At 40.4% G+C, this 13,496-nt stretch overlaps 1 protein-coding gene across 20 annotated transcripts in view; it reads right to left on the bottom strand.

Moving 5' to 3' along the window:
- The window catches only part of Nebl (nebulette), a 365,241-nt gene that overhangs the window by 84,521 nt on the left and 267,224 nt on the right, over window positions 1-13,496 (bottom strand). For 19 of the 20 annotated variants that reach the window (XM_052728294.1, XM_052728291.1, XM_052728293.1 and 16 more), the window contains one exon: window positions 8,748-8,858. The exons of the other annotated variant lie outside the window; for it this stretch is intronic. In XM_052728294.1, the coding sequence (XP_052584254.1) occupies window positions 8,748-8,858 (111 nt within the window). The remainder of the gene's footprint in view (window positions 1-8,747; window positions 8,859-13,496) is intronic. 20 annotated transcript variants of the gene reach the window in all.

Here is a 13,496-nt window from a genome sequence, read left to right on the forward strand (position 1 = left end):
TACTACCCCATGTCTCATTAATGTGTCTGAAATAGATATATACTATGAAATAGGAGAGCAAAACTGGGGCACAAACCAATCTGAAAGGATTTTTGTATATAGCACTCTATGAAAATGTTTTGTGCCTAAGTGTGTATGCTTATAGTCTCACACATACACAACATCCTTGGTCCCATCCATCTCACATCCATCCATTCAGGGGATGCAGGACAATCCCTGACAAATACACATTATCACTCCCCCGGGAAGGGCAGGTGAAGCATCCTCTACCCTCGTGACTATACCTTCTCTTCCTTCCCGACTGAACTCCTCAGATATTCGTGCCTAGGAGACGCTTATCTCCTAATAAATTACATCATTACTATGATCTAATTCCACCAAAGAAAACAATTATATTAAGGAATCTTGTCGCTCAGTGTGTGTGTTAGGCATAAACCAGCCACAGGGTGAAAAGTGGAGATTTAAAGAGAAAAACAGACAAGTGCCAACAAACATAAAGTACTTTTGATCGTGTGGTTTGTTTCCATTACCTTAATTGACAAATGGGTGGAAAAGATGAAAACAGAATTATGACAGTGCATGATGGCCAACATCTCCTCATCCACCTGCTTCTCTATGTCATGAAATGTGACACTCTACAGTCCTAGCAGTCGGGTACAGTTCTGTCTGGCAGTGTTATCAACTCTGTCTGACATGTCTATTAGAATGTATTCTGAAGTTATAGTGCAAAGTATATGGTCATTTTTAAAATCTATCTTTATTTTTTCAGAAAATAAAGGAGTATAACAGACATATGAACCACCGGGTCACCCGTACAAATGGTACAACATATTCCTAATGTTGTCAGCAAACTTCCTGCAATGGTACCATATGGACTATTCATTAAAAATTGACATCTCTGGGATCCACTTACAATCCTCTGGAGCGGAATGTTGGCAAGTGGGGCCTAAGTGTCTGATTCCAATTAATTCCTAACTGGTCGCCATGACTCAGTATTGGTGTTACTGACCTACTTACTATTGTCACATTTCAGAGTTTAAAAAAGTTCCCCCAGTATTTCCCATTTTTTCCAATGGTAATAACCAGGAGTCAAAACAACTGGGCATTAATACTTCAATGGGTTTCCAATGCACTGTGTGACTTCATTTCAGCGAAATGCGAGGAATCTTCTTTATCTCTCATGAGCTTGCATTTGCCTTTAACACCAAGACTATTTTTTAAAATTACATTTACAATCATGAACCTGTCTGACAGGTGAACACAGCTTAAACACAATTAGTATAATTTCATCAAAAACATCTGTTTTCTTTGGCACTTAAGATTCTCATGAGCTTTACCTTAACCAGTAATTTTAGGTAGGTTTTATGCATGCAGGTAGTAAATGAAATATAAAAATTCATCAAACATGGAGTTATTTTGTGGGGTGGATTTTAAATGTTCAGGACTCTTTAAGCAAGGCCCTTCCATTGGCTACAAAAAGCAGTGTACTCATCTGCAAATGACAGCAACTCAGTTCCAGTCCATACTGAGTTAAACACAAGCTGTGTAAGCAAAAAACAGTTCTCAGGTGAAAACAAACCAAAATTATTACCCACCTCCACGACTAACTGTTTCTAAGTTACTACAGTCACATGAAAGCCACCAGGGGGGAAATGGCTTTTTGTCTAGAGAAGAATGGGGGGGAAAGATGGAAACCCACACTTTTTGAACAGAACTACAACCTTTCAGAAACCTCCGCTTTACATGGGTTACCTAATTATATGCTGTTCCGCCTAATGACTGCGTGAAGAGAGGTAAACGGTACAAAGGCACAGGAGCAGGATTTTGAATAGGGCCCCATCATCCATGTAAATTGCAAATTAGAGGCCAGCATATGCGACTCAAAACAAATATTAAGATTGACATGAGCCGCACATTCAAACAGGAGGACACCACAGAGCCTCGCAGGAGCAAAGAGCAGGAGCCAGTTCACCCTCTTCCATGGCACCACTGATGGGGAAATGCCACAGGAAAGGGGGGATGCCATCCAGGATACTCAGGTAGCAAGCTGTCAATCACACTCTCTGTTATGATGACTGACAGTGTGAGGGGGTGGCAGCATGACCTCCTGCTGCGTGGATTACTTGTCTTCCTATGTGTATGTGCGTGCGTGTATGCATGTGTGCGTGCGTGCATGCATGCGTGCATGCGTGCATGCGTGTGTGTGTGTGTGTGTGTGTGTGTGTGTGTGTGTGTGTGTGTGTGTATGTGTGTGTGTAGGTCAGAGAACAACCTCAGGTGTTAGTCTTCAGGCATCTTCTACCTTTTATTCTAGACAGTGTCTCTCATTGGTATGAAACTTCACCACACAGGCCAGACTAACTAGCCTATGAGCACCTGGGATCCACCTGTTTCCACCTCCCATCTTGCCATGCGTTACTAGGAGTACAGGTGTGTGCCATGTGCTGGCTTTGTATTTGGGTTCTAGGTGTCCAAAATCCAGTCCTCATCATTGGGAGGTAAGTACTTTATGACTGCTTCATGGCCCCAGGCCCCCAGCCTTTGTTGCCTGGAAAGTGCTTCCTATTCTTTCAATGTGGTTAGGTAGTATCCACTAATGCAGTAGAACCCTCCTATACCCAGGCTATCCGACCAAGTAGCATACCCATTTAGAAGTCATGACTAGAGCCTAACCGGGACTAGAGTCACTCACAGGACCTGAAGAAGAGGGACAAAGTGCCAGCCTTCTTTCCTCTGGGGTCAGCCGCTATAAACATGGCTTAAGTTGGAGACAGCAGCTGACTCTTTGAGTCCTCACAGACACTGTCGGTTGGAGCTGACACTGTATAGAGCTGAACAGAACCAAGCTATGGGGCAGGAGAGGGCTTCTTGTGAGAACATGGGGGGCTCTGTGTCCAACTTGCCTGAAGTGGCTTAAGCTTTCTGTTTATAGCTAGGCCTCCAACTTCAATTATCACTATGCATTCTGCACCTTGGATTCCATTGTAGATTAAGAATATTTGCAAAAGAAAATTGTATCAATATCCCCTGAGTAATACAACCACCATTAACCTAGCATTTAAACAGTATATTAAGTATTGTGCATAATCTAGAGGTGGCTTAAGATATGAGTACAGATATACAAAGATCATATGCAAATATTACTCTATTTTATGTAAAATATCTGAGCATCCATGGATTTTTTTTTTTGTATGTAGAAAAATCCTGAGCCCATCCCTGTGGATACCAATGCAAGACTGTATATAAACCAATAAACTCTCCATTTTTACTTAAGGTTCATTGAGATGGACTTCTGTTGCTAACTCTAGAGACATCCATTCATGGTTTCTACAGAGTCACATCTGTCCTTTATCACCTCCAGTAAAGAGGTGGATTCCACCAGTAGTCTGGCTCTGGATCTTACCCTTGTCTCACCATGTTCAGCTCTGCCCTGGCCTCATCCCTTTATGTACTTCTGCTGTCTACTACTCTCCGTGTAATCTCTCCTTTCAGTATTTCTGTATCTGCTACATAGGGGCCATGTCTTTTGTGGGTCCCTTCATCCATGCAGTGTGCTCAGTGTGTCACATCATTTATGTACATCAACTCTTTAAATCCCCGCCCTGTCCCTGTTGGGGATTGTCTAGACTCATCGGGGCTCTAGCAACACTTCCTTCTAGGACTGGAACCACATTCTTCAGCAGCTCCTTTTTTCAGTTATGGGTTAGAATGGGCTGATAAAGGGAATGCTCGTGGGATTTTGAAAGTAGAAGGAAAACAAATGTTTGCTCTCGAAGTACAGGCAGACACAGATGCAGGGGATTCACGGCCAGCTCTTCAGGATTATATAATGGTCACATGAGACTCCTTGGTTGGGGGATTTCATAAACTGAACAGAACCAAAACCTCCATGGATGGTCCTTGAAGAGAAGGTATTGTACTTGGGGAGGAGAGAGAGGCTCACACAGGTGATGCCTTTAGAAGACAGGCGCTGTGCAAGCTGGCAGAGCTGAAGGCAACAAATCCACCGGGACCGAAACCAGTCACTCTATGTTACTCCAGTGAAGAGCCAAATAATTCTGGGTGAGGCAAAACTAGACAAGAAAGAAGATTTCTTAGGTGGGCGGGGGAGAAATGAGTAGTACTGAGAGTTTAGGGAGGTCAGAGTTTAATTGCTCTGAAGGAAACCTTCTATAACCATTAAAAATGCTGCTATCAGAGCACCTTCCTCGATACCATCAAACTGGCACATAGCCCAGGAATCTCTTTTTTTTTTTAAGCACTGCAGACTGGATATAGCACCTCATACATATTAGCAAGTACCACTAGCTAAACCACAGCCTCCAGAAAGCCCCTCTTTACTCTCACTTAAACACTATTTTCTATGAGAGAATATAAATGCTTTAAATATAAGTAAAGGTATGGTTTGATTCTATACAGCAGAGAGAAAATAACTTTGATTTTTCTAAAAGGTGGAATAGAGTACATTGATAGCTAGAACAACCTACCACTATTGTCGTCGTTGTTTATAAGCCATGAGACAGTTGATAAACATTTTCCTATTCATAATTTAATCTCATTTCTACCACAACCTTCTGGGGAGAGAAGAGGTAATTCTAATGATTCTTTCTGAGAGGTGAACCAGACATTATATATCTATTTTTAATGCCAAATTCTGAGTCATCGCTAGTGCAAATTGCATGGAGAACCTCAGAAAGCCATAATCGTTTTTCCTAGTATCATTTTACTGAATTATCTGCAAGCTTTTTCACTTTCTGATGAGACAGAACCTTAACTGCTGATAAGTTTTTGTTCATCTTAAGACAGTAGGTACATCACGCTTGGGAAAAAAAAAATCCAAGTTTCTTGTTTCTCCCACTGAGCACATTTTAATGCACATTGAACTGATTAGCAACACAAACTTAGGAAAGCTGAACCATTCCAGTCCCACCACAAGCCACGTAACCTAGAAAACTAAAACAACTCCTTGAGCTCCGCTTGACTTGGTGCAGAATGACTAGCCGGTTCCCGTCCGTGAAAGATTGATGAGACCTAATAATGGAACTGAGGTTTTCATTACAAGCCCATCTTTTGGGGGGAAATCACAGGAGAAAAATACCTCCAGTTTCTCTAATTATATTAGAAAAGTGTGCCAGGGGCACATCCCTTAAAATGTGAAAGGATTTAGATCAGCTGGTTTGAATCATTTTTTGATGACAGTATCAACAAGAGAGAGGTATGGGGACATTTTTGAATTTGCCTTTCTGACCTAATTCACTTTTCATATTTATTTTCTAGTGATATGACCCTTTAAACAATTGAACTTCTTTTTATTGGTTCAAATTAACTGTCATATCACCCTAAACTCTCCAATCACATCGCAAAGCAGGAAGAAGGCCAGATAGGCCTACTATTTCATGAAGCAAGGAGACCCTCCATAGAGCTCTTCACAGATATCATCTCATTGAAAACTTGAGTTACCCCTTGGAAGTAAGTACCACTGCTGCCCCAATTTGAGAGATGTAACAGCTGGGCTCCTTGGACAAGTAATGTGTCCAAGGTGATCCACGTGATTTGGCAAAGCAAACACTTCCATCATGATCTAATGCCAAATTCCTTGTCTAATGTGCACTCTAGTGGAGACATCATGAGATGGGCTGCTTTCTGTCTTCTGTGATCACTCAACTAAAATTTTGAGTTATGCAAGAGATTACCACTACCCATCGCCAGTCCAAATGCTGTTGTCTTAGAGCTCCTAGTTATTTGCAGGTGAGAATCTAGTTGAACCATCAGAATCTTTTGTTTATTCATAGGTATTTAAATAGAAAAAAAGAAAAAAGGAAAAAGGAAATCACTTCGGCCCACTGAAGAGCATCCTAACGAGAGGTAGGGCAGGAAAGTAGCAGCTACAAAGGCTCCAGAGCACAACTGCCTAGCCTCTTGCTTAATGGATCTTAGAGCGCTGGCTTGATTTTTGTGGATACATAAAAAGCTAACAAGTCGACTTTCACTGTTTATAGGATAATCCAATATTTATGTTTACTATTTCTCTCTCTCTCTCTCTCTCTCTCTCTCTCTCTCTCTCTCTCTCTCTCTCTCTGTCTCTGTGTGTGTGTGTGTGTGTGTGTGCGTGTGCGTGTGTGTGCGCACACACACATGCACGCGCGCACCTATGCCATAGCATACATGTGGAGATCAGAGACAGTTCTCTCCTTCCACCATGTAGGTCCCAGGGATCTCACTCAAGTCATCAAGCTTGGCAACAAACCTTTACCCACAATGCCATCTCCCTAGCCCCCAGTTTTTATTTGATATTAAGTCACTGATGTCCAAGAGTAAACTGACATTCTCCATTACAAAAGAGTAATTCTACTAAATTCTACTAGGAAATTCTGTGTCCCAGTTCTTTGGGCTGAAGTTTCCTGGGAGATAATATTTTATGGTCCTGAAGCAAGCTCCCCTTGTGGCTTCCAAGGCCTGTGTTAAATTTCATATTGTAAAGACAGCAAATGTATTATTCCACAAGGCTTGGCTGGGGAAGAATATCAACTAGCTCAAGGTAGAACACAAATATCATTTTCACTTTAAATCTGAGTAAATAGTCTTAAACAGTTTCTAAATCCTATTATATGTACAAACTTTGCATGTAAAGGTTGAGCTGAGTCAGCAGAGGAATGTAAGTAAACACATCCTTTTCCCATAAGTACACAGTATTGAATGGAGGAGAAAGGCTTGATGCTCTAGTCCCTCAATCACAGACCTTTTCAAGGAAAAGACAGAGTTAAAATAATAAGCCCGGGTCTTAGGATAAGGAACTTCAGTATTTGAATTTCAGTGAACAACAGAATTAGACAGGGCTTCTGGGGATCCCTGGAACACTAACCCCACCCCGTCCACCAGGCCACCTTCTAACCCCCAGGCTTGCATATGAATTCAAGGTTTCTTCAGTGTCAAACAGTGGAAACTCCAAGATCTGAATTATTTTTTCCTGCAGAGCACATGAATTTAGATACTAACTTGTATTGTTCTCACCCTTTTAATTCTCATTTAAAATCCCGACTTTTAATTCTCATTTAAAATCCTGACTTTTAAAATCAGTGGTTCTTCAGAGGGGGGGCAGTGATGCAACAGAAAAGGTAGAATTGGGAGTTTGATTCCTTTGGTCTGATTTCATTTGTATACAAAATGCGACTCAACACAGCATTCTTTTAAGAACTGGAAATGACCAGTCTTGGCACAGTGCCTGGTATGTGGCTGAGCTGGGTAAGTGGTAGTTATGAATATTATAGACCCTCTATAAGCAAACATCACTTGCAAATCTTTCCCTTAAAATACTAGGCCTGCTGACAATTGCAGACACTTAGCTTCTTCAGCCCCCACCAGCACTGAGGCGTCCATGAGAACACTTTGGCATTGGTGAGTGGCTTTCACGTTTGGGCCATAATGTCAAGCCTCACTCTGATTTTCACTTAAACACTTACCTGCGGCAATTTCATATCAAGTAACGGTGTACACCGTGCAAAGAAACTGCCACAGTGTTTGAGCCTAAAGTGACTCCCGCAGACCCCGTTTGGGATGCTCAGTGACAAGTCTGGGGCATGCCTTTGAGGGCTATGGAACTTTTAGGAAATGGAGCCTGGGTTGGGGTGGGAATTCAAATGTCTGTCCCTAGATCCAGCCTAGATCTCACTGCTTTCTAGTCTGAGATCATGGAGACACTTACCTCTGAAGTTCCTTGCCACCCTGGATGCAGCCACTGCAGAACCATGAGTTCCCATCCAACATGGGACTGCAATTTCTCTAAAACCATGAACCGAATAATTCTTCCCTCCCAAAGGTTACTTCTGTCAACTATTTGGTCAGTGATGAGAACAACAACTAAAGCGTAGATACTCTGTGAGACGAGGCCCTGAGGGCGGTCATCAGAATAAACTGTTCATTTTCAAATCAAAGTTTCAAGTTTTGTATAGACCTCACAAAGAGGGCCTCATAGTAGGGCGGATTCTGTGTGAGATGAGGGAAAAGCACCAGGAATGTTTCTAGGAAGGCGTGGGGGGACTTCTGGTCCCACCTAGGACAGGACGTATCAGTACTGATACTAACCCATCAAGAACCTAACCAACATTTCGTACATTTTTGGAGCCCAGAAAACTCACAATTTTGCTATGATTTCAGAAGAAATTATGTTTCTAGGCCACAGTGATAGTGGTAATTGATAAAATGCGTGGAAGCCTTGAAGAACTGAGTAACTTCAAACCAAAGAAGGAATGCGCTGTCTTTAACTAGCTCCTTCCCTCTTGGTTCCTGCTCCTAAGCCATTAGGAACCTGCTTTCGTAGTTCGTATCTGTTGGATCTTACATTCTATAATTTGAACCCCACAAGCATTCCAAAAGAAAGTGCCGTGGGGAACCCTAAAACGAGAATTTGTGTTTCCTCTGGGGTCACTGATGGCAGCTGGGTTTTCTTCCAGTGCCCCTGCCATTCTGGAGTAGAGACAATGAACTTCCACACAATGTCAAGGAAGTTCAGTAAATGCTGATAACCAAACTGGTCACAGAATCCACATGCATCTTATTCAAAGCAAAATTTACAGTGCTTGAAATGCCTCACGATTTAAAGGTGTTCCACAAAGGGTTTAATGACAGTCATCAGAATAATTCAAATAAAAAATGTTAAAAGTCCTTGTGACTAGAATGCCATAATATTTTAATATCAACAAAATAACCCATTATTTTTCCAGAAAATTGTGAAGAATGAGCTTGCTTACATTACTCTGGTGTCTGTTGACCTCCATGGCATGTCTCACCTCCGGAGGTTCCTTCATGTGGGCGTAATCCGAGAGCCCTTTCTCAGCATCATGCTTCTGTTTGTAGGCAACCTTCAAAGGCACAGAAGGATTCGACCCATTAGAGGTGTGTTCAACACTCTGGCTGACAGGTACATTTACCTGAGAGTCTGTAAAAAGATAATGCTTCGGAACTCCAAAGTTGCAGTTTATCTCAAATATCCTTGAATGAGAGATTAAAACCTCAATTTTATTCATCTGCCGCAAATCTTGGCAGCAGTTTGGGGAAATCCTCAACAACTGAGAGCCTACAGGGTTACTAATATGCAAGGTTAAATCAACAGGGAGCAGTTGACCAAGTGGGGGGCGAAAAGAATGTGTCAAAGTGAACTGTTTACTTTTCAAGATTAATTATTTTATTTATTAATTAATCATTCTAATTATGTGTATGTCTGTACATCTGTGTGAGGGTATATGTGTATGGGTACAGATGCCCAAGGAGGCCAGAGGCCTCAGACACTCCTGGAGCTGGAGGTACAGGTGGTTGTAGGTGCTGGGAATTGAACTCCAGTTCCTCTGCAAAGTCCATATGTGCTGTAACCTGCTGAGCCACTTCTCCATTGCCGTGAACTACTTTATGCCATGAATTGCTTTTAAATGAAAGGTTCTGATTTTGTATAGACACAAATGATTGACTTATATGATATGGCATATGATCTGATAATCATCATCATTAAATTTCCCAATTAGAAGAATATTTAACATACAGGCAAAATTCTCAGATAGGTCAAGCCTACTCCTCCATAAGGAATACATCATCCCAATGCTGTCCATTGCTACCATTCTAGGTTTGCTCTTTACTGGGCTGGAGAGGGGATGTGAAAAGATGCCTCAGCAGGAGACAGAGTGAAACCTGACAACATAGCTGGGAATGAAACAAAGGAAAGGGTCTGATTGTGTTAGACAAATAGTTGTAACTCAGGATATCATAACTTTGGATTGTCTAACAGCTCATTTGTTTTTACCTCTTCCCCCGCTACTCCTTAACAGATGGAATGAATTAATGAGGCTAAAGAGAGAACTAACACCTGGGCAGTCATTGTCCCTACAGTCCTAATGGGAAGAGGCTTTGAAAAGTCATTTGATAACAGGCAAGACTAAGTGTGGACACTGTGAAAAACTAGATTATAATTACATTATTTTTAGACTTAAAGCAGTAGCCATTTCATTAACTTATGGTGATATGTAAATTTTCTTTATATAAAGAATAAGTGAATAAAAAGAAAAAGAAAAAGAAAGTCATACAGGAAATCTTCCCTTACTCTCAGCTTTTACCGTCATCTTATTTATTTCTTTAACAATTCTTATTTGCTATTTAATTTTTGAATAATCACCCATTGCCTGATTTCCCTTACTGAAACACACAACTGTTCAACTCCCTGAATGTTCAAACCCCACAACAGCATCTGGAAAAAAATCAGCATCAAAGAATTACCAATTTATAACCAGTTCATAACCAATGACCAACAAATTAACAAATGAATAAATGAATCTAGGAATGAATGAAAATAACTAGAAAAAAGAAAAGCAAAAAGCAATTTCAATATCCACTAAGAGTCTAATGATGCCAAGCATGGTAAGTAAACTTGAAATTGCTTGATACAAGAAAATGAAAATAAATATTAGGACAGTATTCAGCAAGAACAAAACAGAGTGTCCTTTCAGTGAAAAGAATATAGTTAAACTTAAGGAAGAATTTGTCACCAATATGAACTCCTTGGAAGCTATTTTGATATCTTACACATCTTTTAATATCCTGTGCTTATCAGAGTGAATAACACAGAGTAGAAATGCAATAAACTCTTAGTAAATGGAATGAATAAATGAGTTTATTCGGCATTCTCTTAAAGTTACACTCCTCATTGGAGTTCACAAACAGAACTGGTTACTCACTTAACTTTATTAATATAGAAGTCAAAAGGGTTAGAGTGGTAAGAATAAGGCTATTTTTTGTAAACACCCCTTAAATCTTACCTGCAGTGGCCTCTCTGACTCCACACTTAGACTGGCTTGAAAACTTTTGCTACTAAAAGATCATTCAACCTAGGGTGTCACATGCTGTAAATACGGTAAGCTCTGTTGAAAGGTGTTCTTTTTTTTTTTTTTTTTTTTTTTTGAGAAAAGATTTCTCTATATAGTTTTGGTGCCTGTCCTGGATTTCACTCTGTAGACCAGACTAGCCTCAAACTCACAGAGACCCACCTGGCTCTGCCTCCCAAGTGCTGGTATTAAAGGCGTGTGCCACCACTGCCTGGCGAGAGGTGTTCTTTTAATCAAACCCCCAACCCATGTCCCCAGTGCTGGATCTATGTAGATGCAGTAAGAGAAACTAGCTGACAATACAGAGCTTCCAATGTGAGAACAGCACCTTCACTAGCCTCCAAGGCTCCGTGATGGCCACATGGACTAAAAAGGGCTGAACTTCTGCCCTTCGCAAAATGCTCCCAAGATCCGATTCACAATTAACCTACCTCTTTCCTAAGATACCTAGAATGATCTAACTTAATCTCATGAGAATTATGTAATTAAATCCTGGTCATCCTTTTCCAGCTGCCAGATGATATTAACACATCCCTAGGTCATTTTCCTCTTGCTGGCTGTGTTGGAATTTCTGACAATTAACATACTTAAGTCTGATTCAGTCCTGTCCAGGGAGGCTCCTGTATCCAATCCTGTACATTTGGTTGATTACCAAGATTCAAATGCAGCACTTCATATATTCCATGTATAATTTCATCTTGCTATGGTATGTCCCTCAGTTTACTCAGGAAGATACATAATTATGATGAACATCTTTACATTTTCAGCAATGACTTAAATGAGAAAACTCCACACAGGTTGACAGTCCATTATCACAGTTACTTATGCTTTATATTTTGCCTCTGAAGAAAGGGAGAGTTTAACGAGTGGCCAAGTCACTAAAACCATGAAAAACTTCTATATTCTACATTTTAGATGGAATACCACACTTGTGACTTCATAAACATAACTGATGCAGCCGATCATTTTATGAGTTATCATAGAAATAGTGACTCATCCAGAACAATTTGAAAAAGCACTCTTTCCTAAAGAGGCTACATAATTTCCTACTTTCAGCTTTAAAATAGTCATTTCATTTATAGCTGCTCCTAAGCACTACTTTAAAACTCAGCTTGCATCAAGTTGGAGGCAGCTGAACTTTAATTTATCATAGCAATTTTCTTCCTTTAAATAGCTAATGGAAATGATGTCAATGATGCCAAGCTTATACATTTTCTGATAAATTTAATTTTTAAAGGATCTGTCATTTTGTAATGCTTCCCCAACTTCAAACTATTTCCTCACACTTTGAGAACACTCAGAGCACTGTGGAGCTGCACAGCCAAACCAGAGTGCACGGTCAATCACTTCACACAGTCAACACAACATGTGTGTATGGTCAAATGTTTACATTTATCTCATGTATTTTATCCCTCGGTAGATTTTTTTTTTAAATCAGGATTCTAAGTATCCCAGGCTGATCTAGAGTTCACTATATTGCCAGGATAACCTTGAATGTTGATCTTTCTATTTCTCTCCTGAGTACTGGGATTATAGGTAAATGCTTAGTTTTACTTCCAGTAGATTTTTCTATCACACACAGATACACATACATGCACACACACACACACACACACACACACACACACACACACACACACACGACATATGTCTATGTTTGACTTACAGTCTACTTTTAAAGTACCATTCAGGCGGATGTACTGTAGTTCCACACAACAGAAAACTGTGAACTGCAGACACAGAAGCCTATGACCACTGCTGACACAAACATAGACTCTCATAAGTCTGCTCAGTTCCGGTGCCAGAGTTACCTATATCACTTCTGTGATGCAGGAGTAGTCAGCCCTTGCCTGGAAACAGCATGCAGGCAAGAATCCCATCACTTGACAGCACACTCCATTCCATTCTTGGGTTTCTTTGGGATCTTTATCTTTATATAACTCATAAAATGGTCTCCTATATGCATTGGGACTCTCTTTCTTTAATTTCTTCCTACCAAGCACTTTCTATAATTAAGTGTGACCCTAACTCAATTTCCATTTCCAGCTAGTCACCAGGTGGAAATAGCTATTCTAGTGATTCTGAGTTGCAGAGATGCAGAAGAGCTGTCATCCTGTAAACTAATTTTGACTTCAGAAGTATAAGAGAAACTTCCCCCTTAAAGCGAGCCAACATATAAGGCATTCTGAATGTGCTCCTTCTCTCAAATTCCTTATAGCAGATTCCAAACTCAAATATACTGCAAGCATTTTGTTTTCTTCCTAGCACAGTCTGGCAAACTGAAAATCTGAGGTGAAGTATTCAAGGGTATATGTAACTTGATTTCAGAGAAGAGTTGGCTGAAGAGTTAGGAGACAGCAGGCCATAAAAGTAATCAGTGAGACATTTGCTATTCAGGTCTGGGGATATCACAGCTACATACAAACACGCGCAGATAGTAGTCTGCTTTCTTGCCTTTTACTTGCAGATATATTCAGAATTAGTATCTTAATAAGATGGATGCTTGTATATCTAAAGAAACATTATTACAGTTGTGTCAGGCTTTGAAACAGACACCTTACGGAGAATCAGAAGTTTTCTCTTAGAGCAAGTCAGAAATTCATCACATAAATTCATAACTTATGGTGTATA

The sequence above is a fragment of the Peromyscus californicus genome, unplaced genomic scaffold, assembly GCF_007827085.1.
Source record: "Peromyscus californicus insignis strain IS unplaced genomic scaffold, ASM782708v3 Scaffold_8__1_contigs__length_139910024, whole genome shotgun sequence".
Lineage (NCBI taxonomy): Eukaryota > Metazoa > Chordata > Mammalia > Rodentia > Cricetidae > Peromyscus > Peromyscus californicus.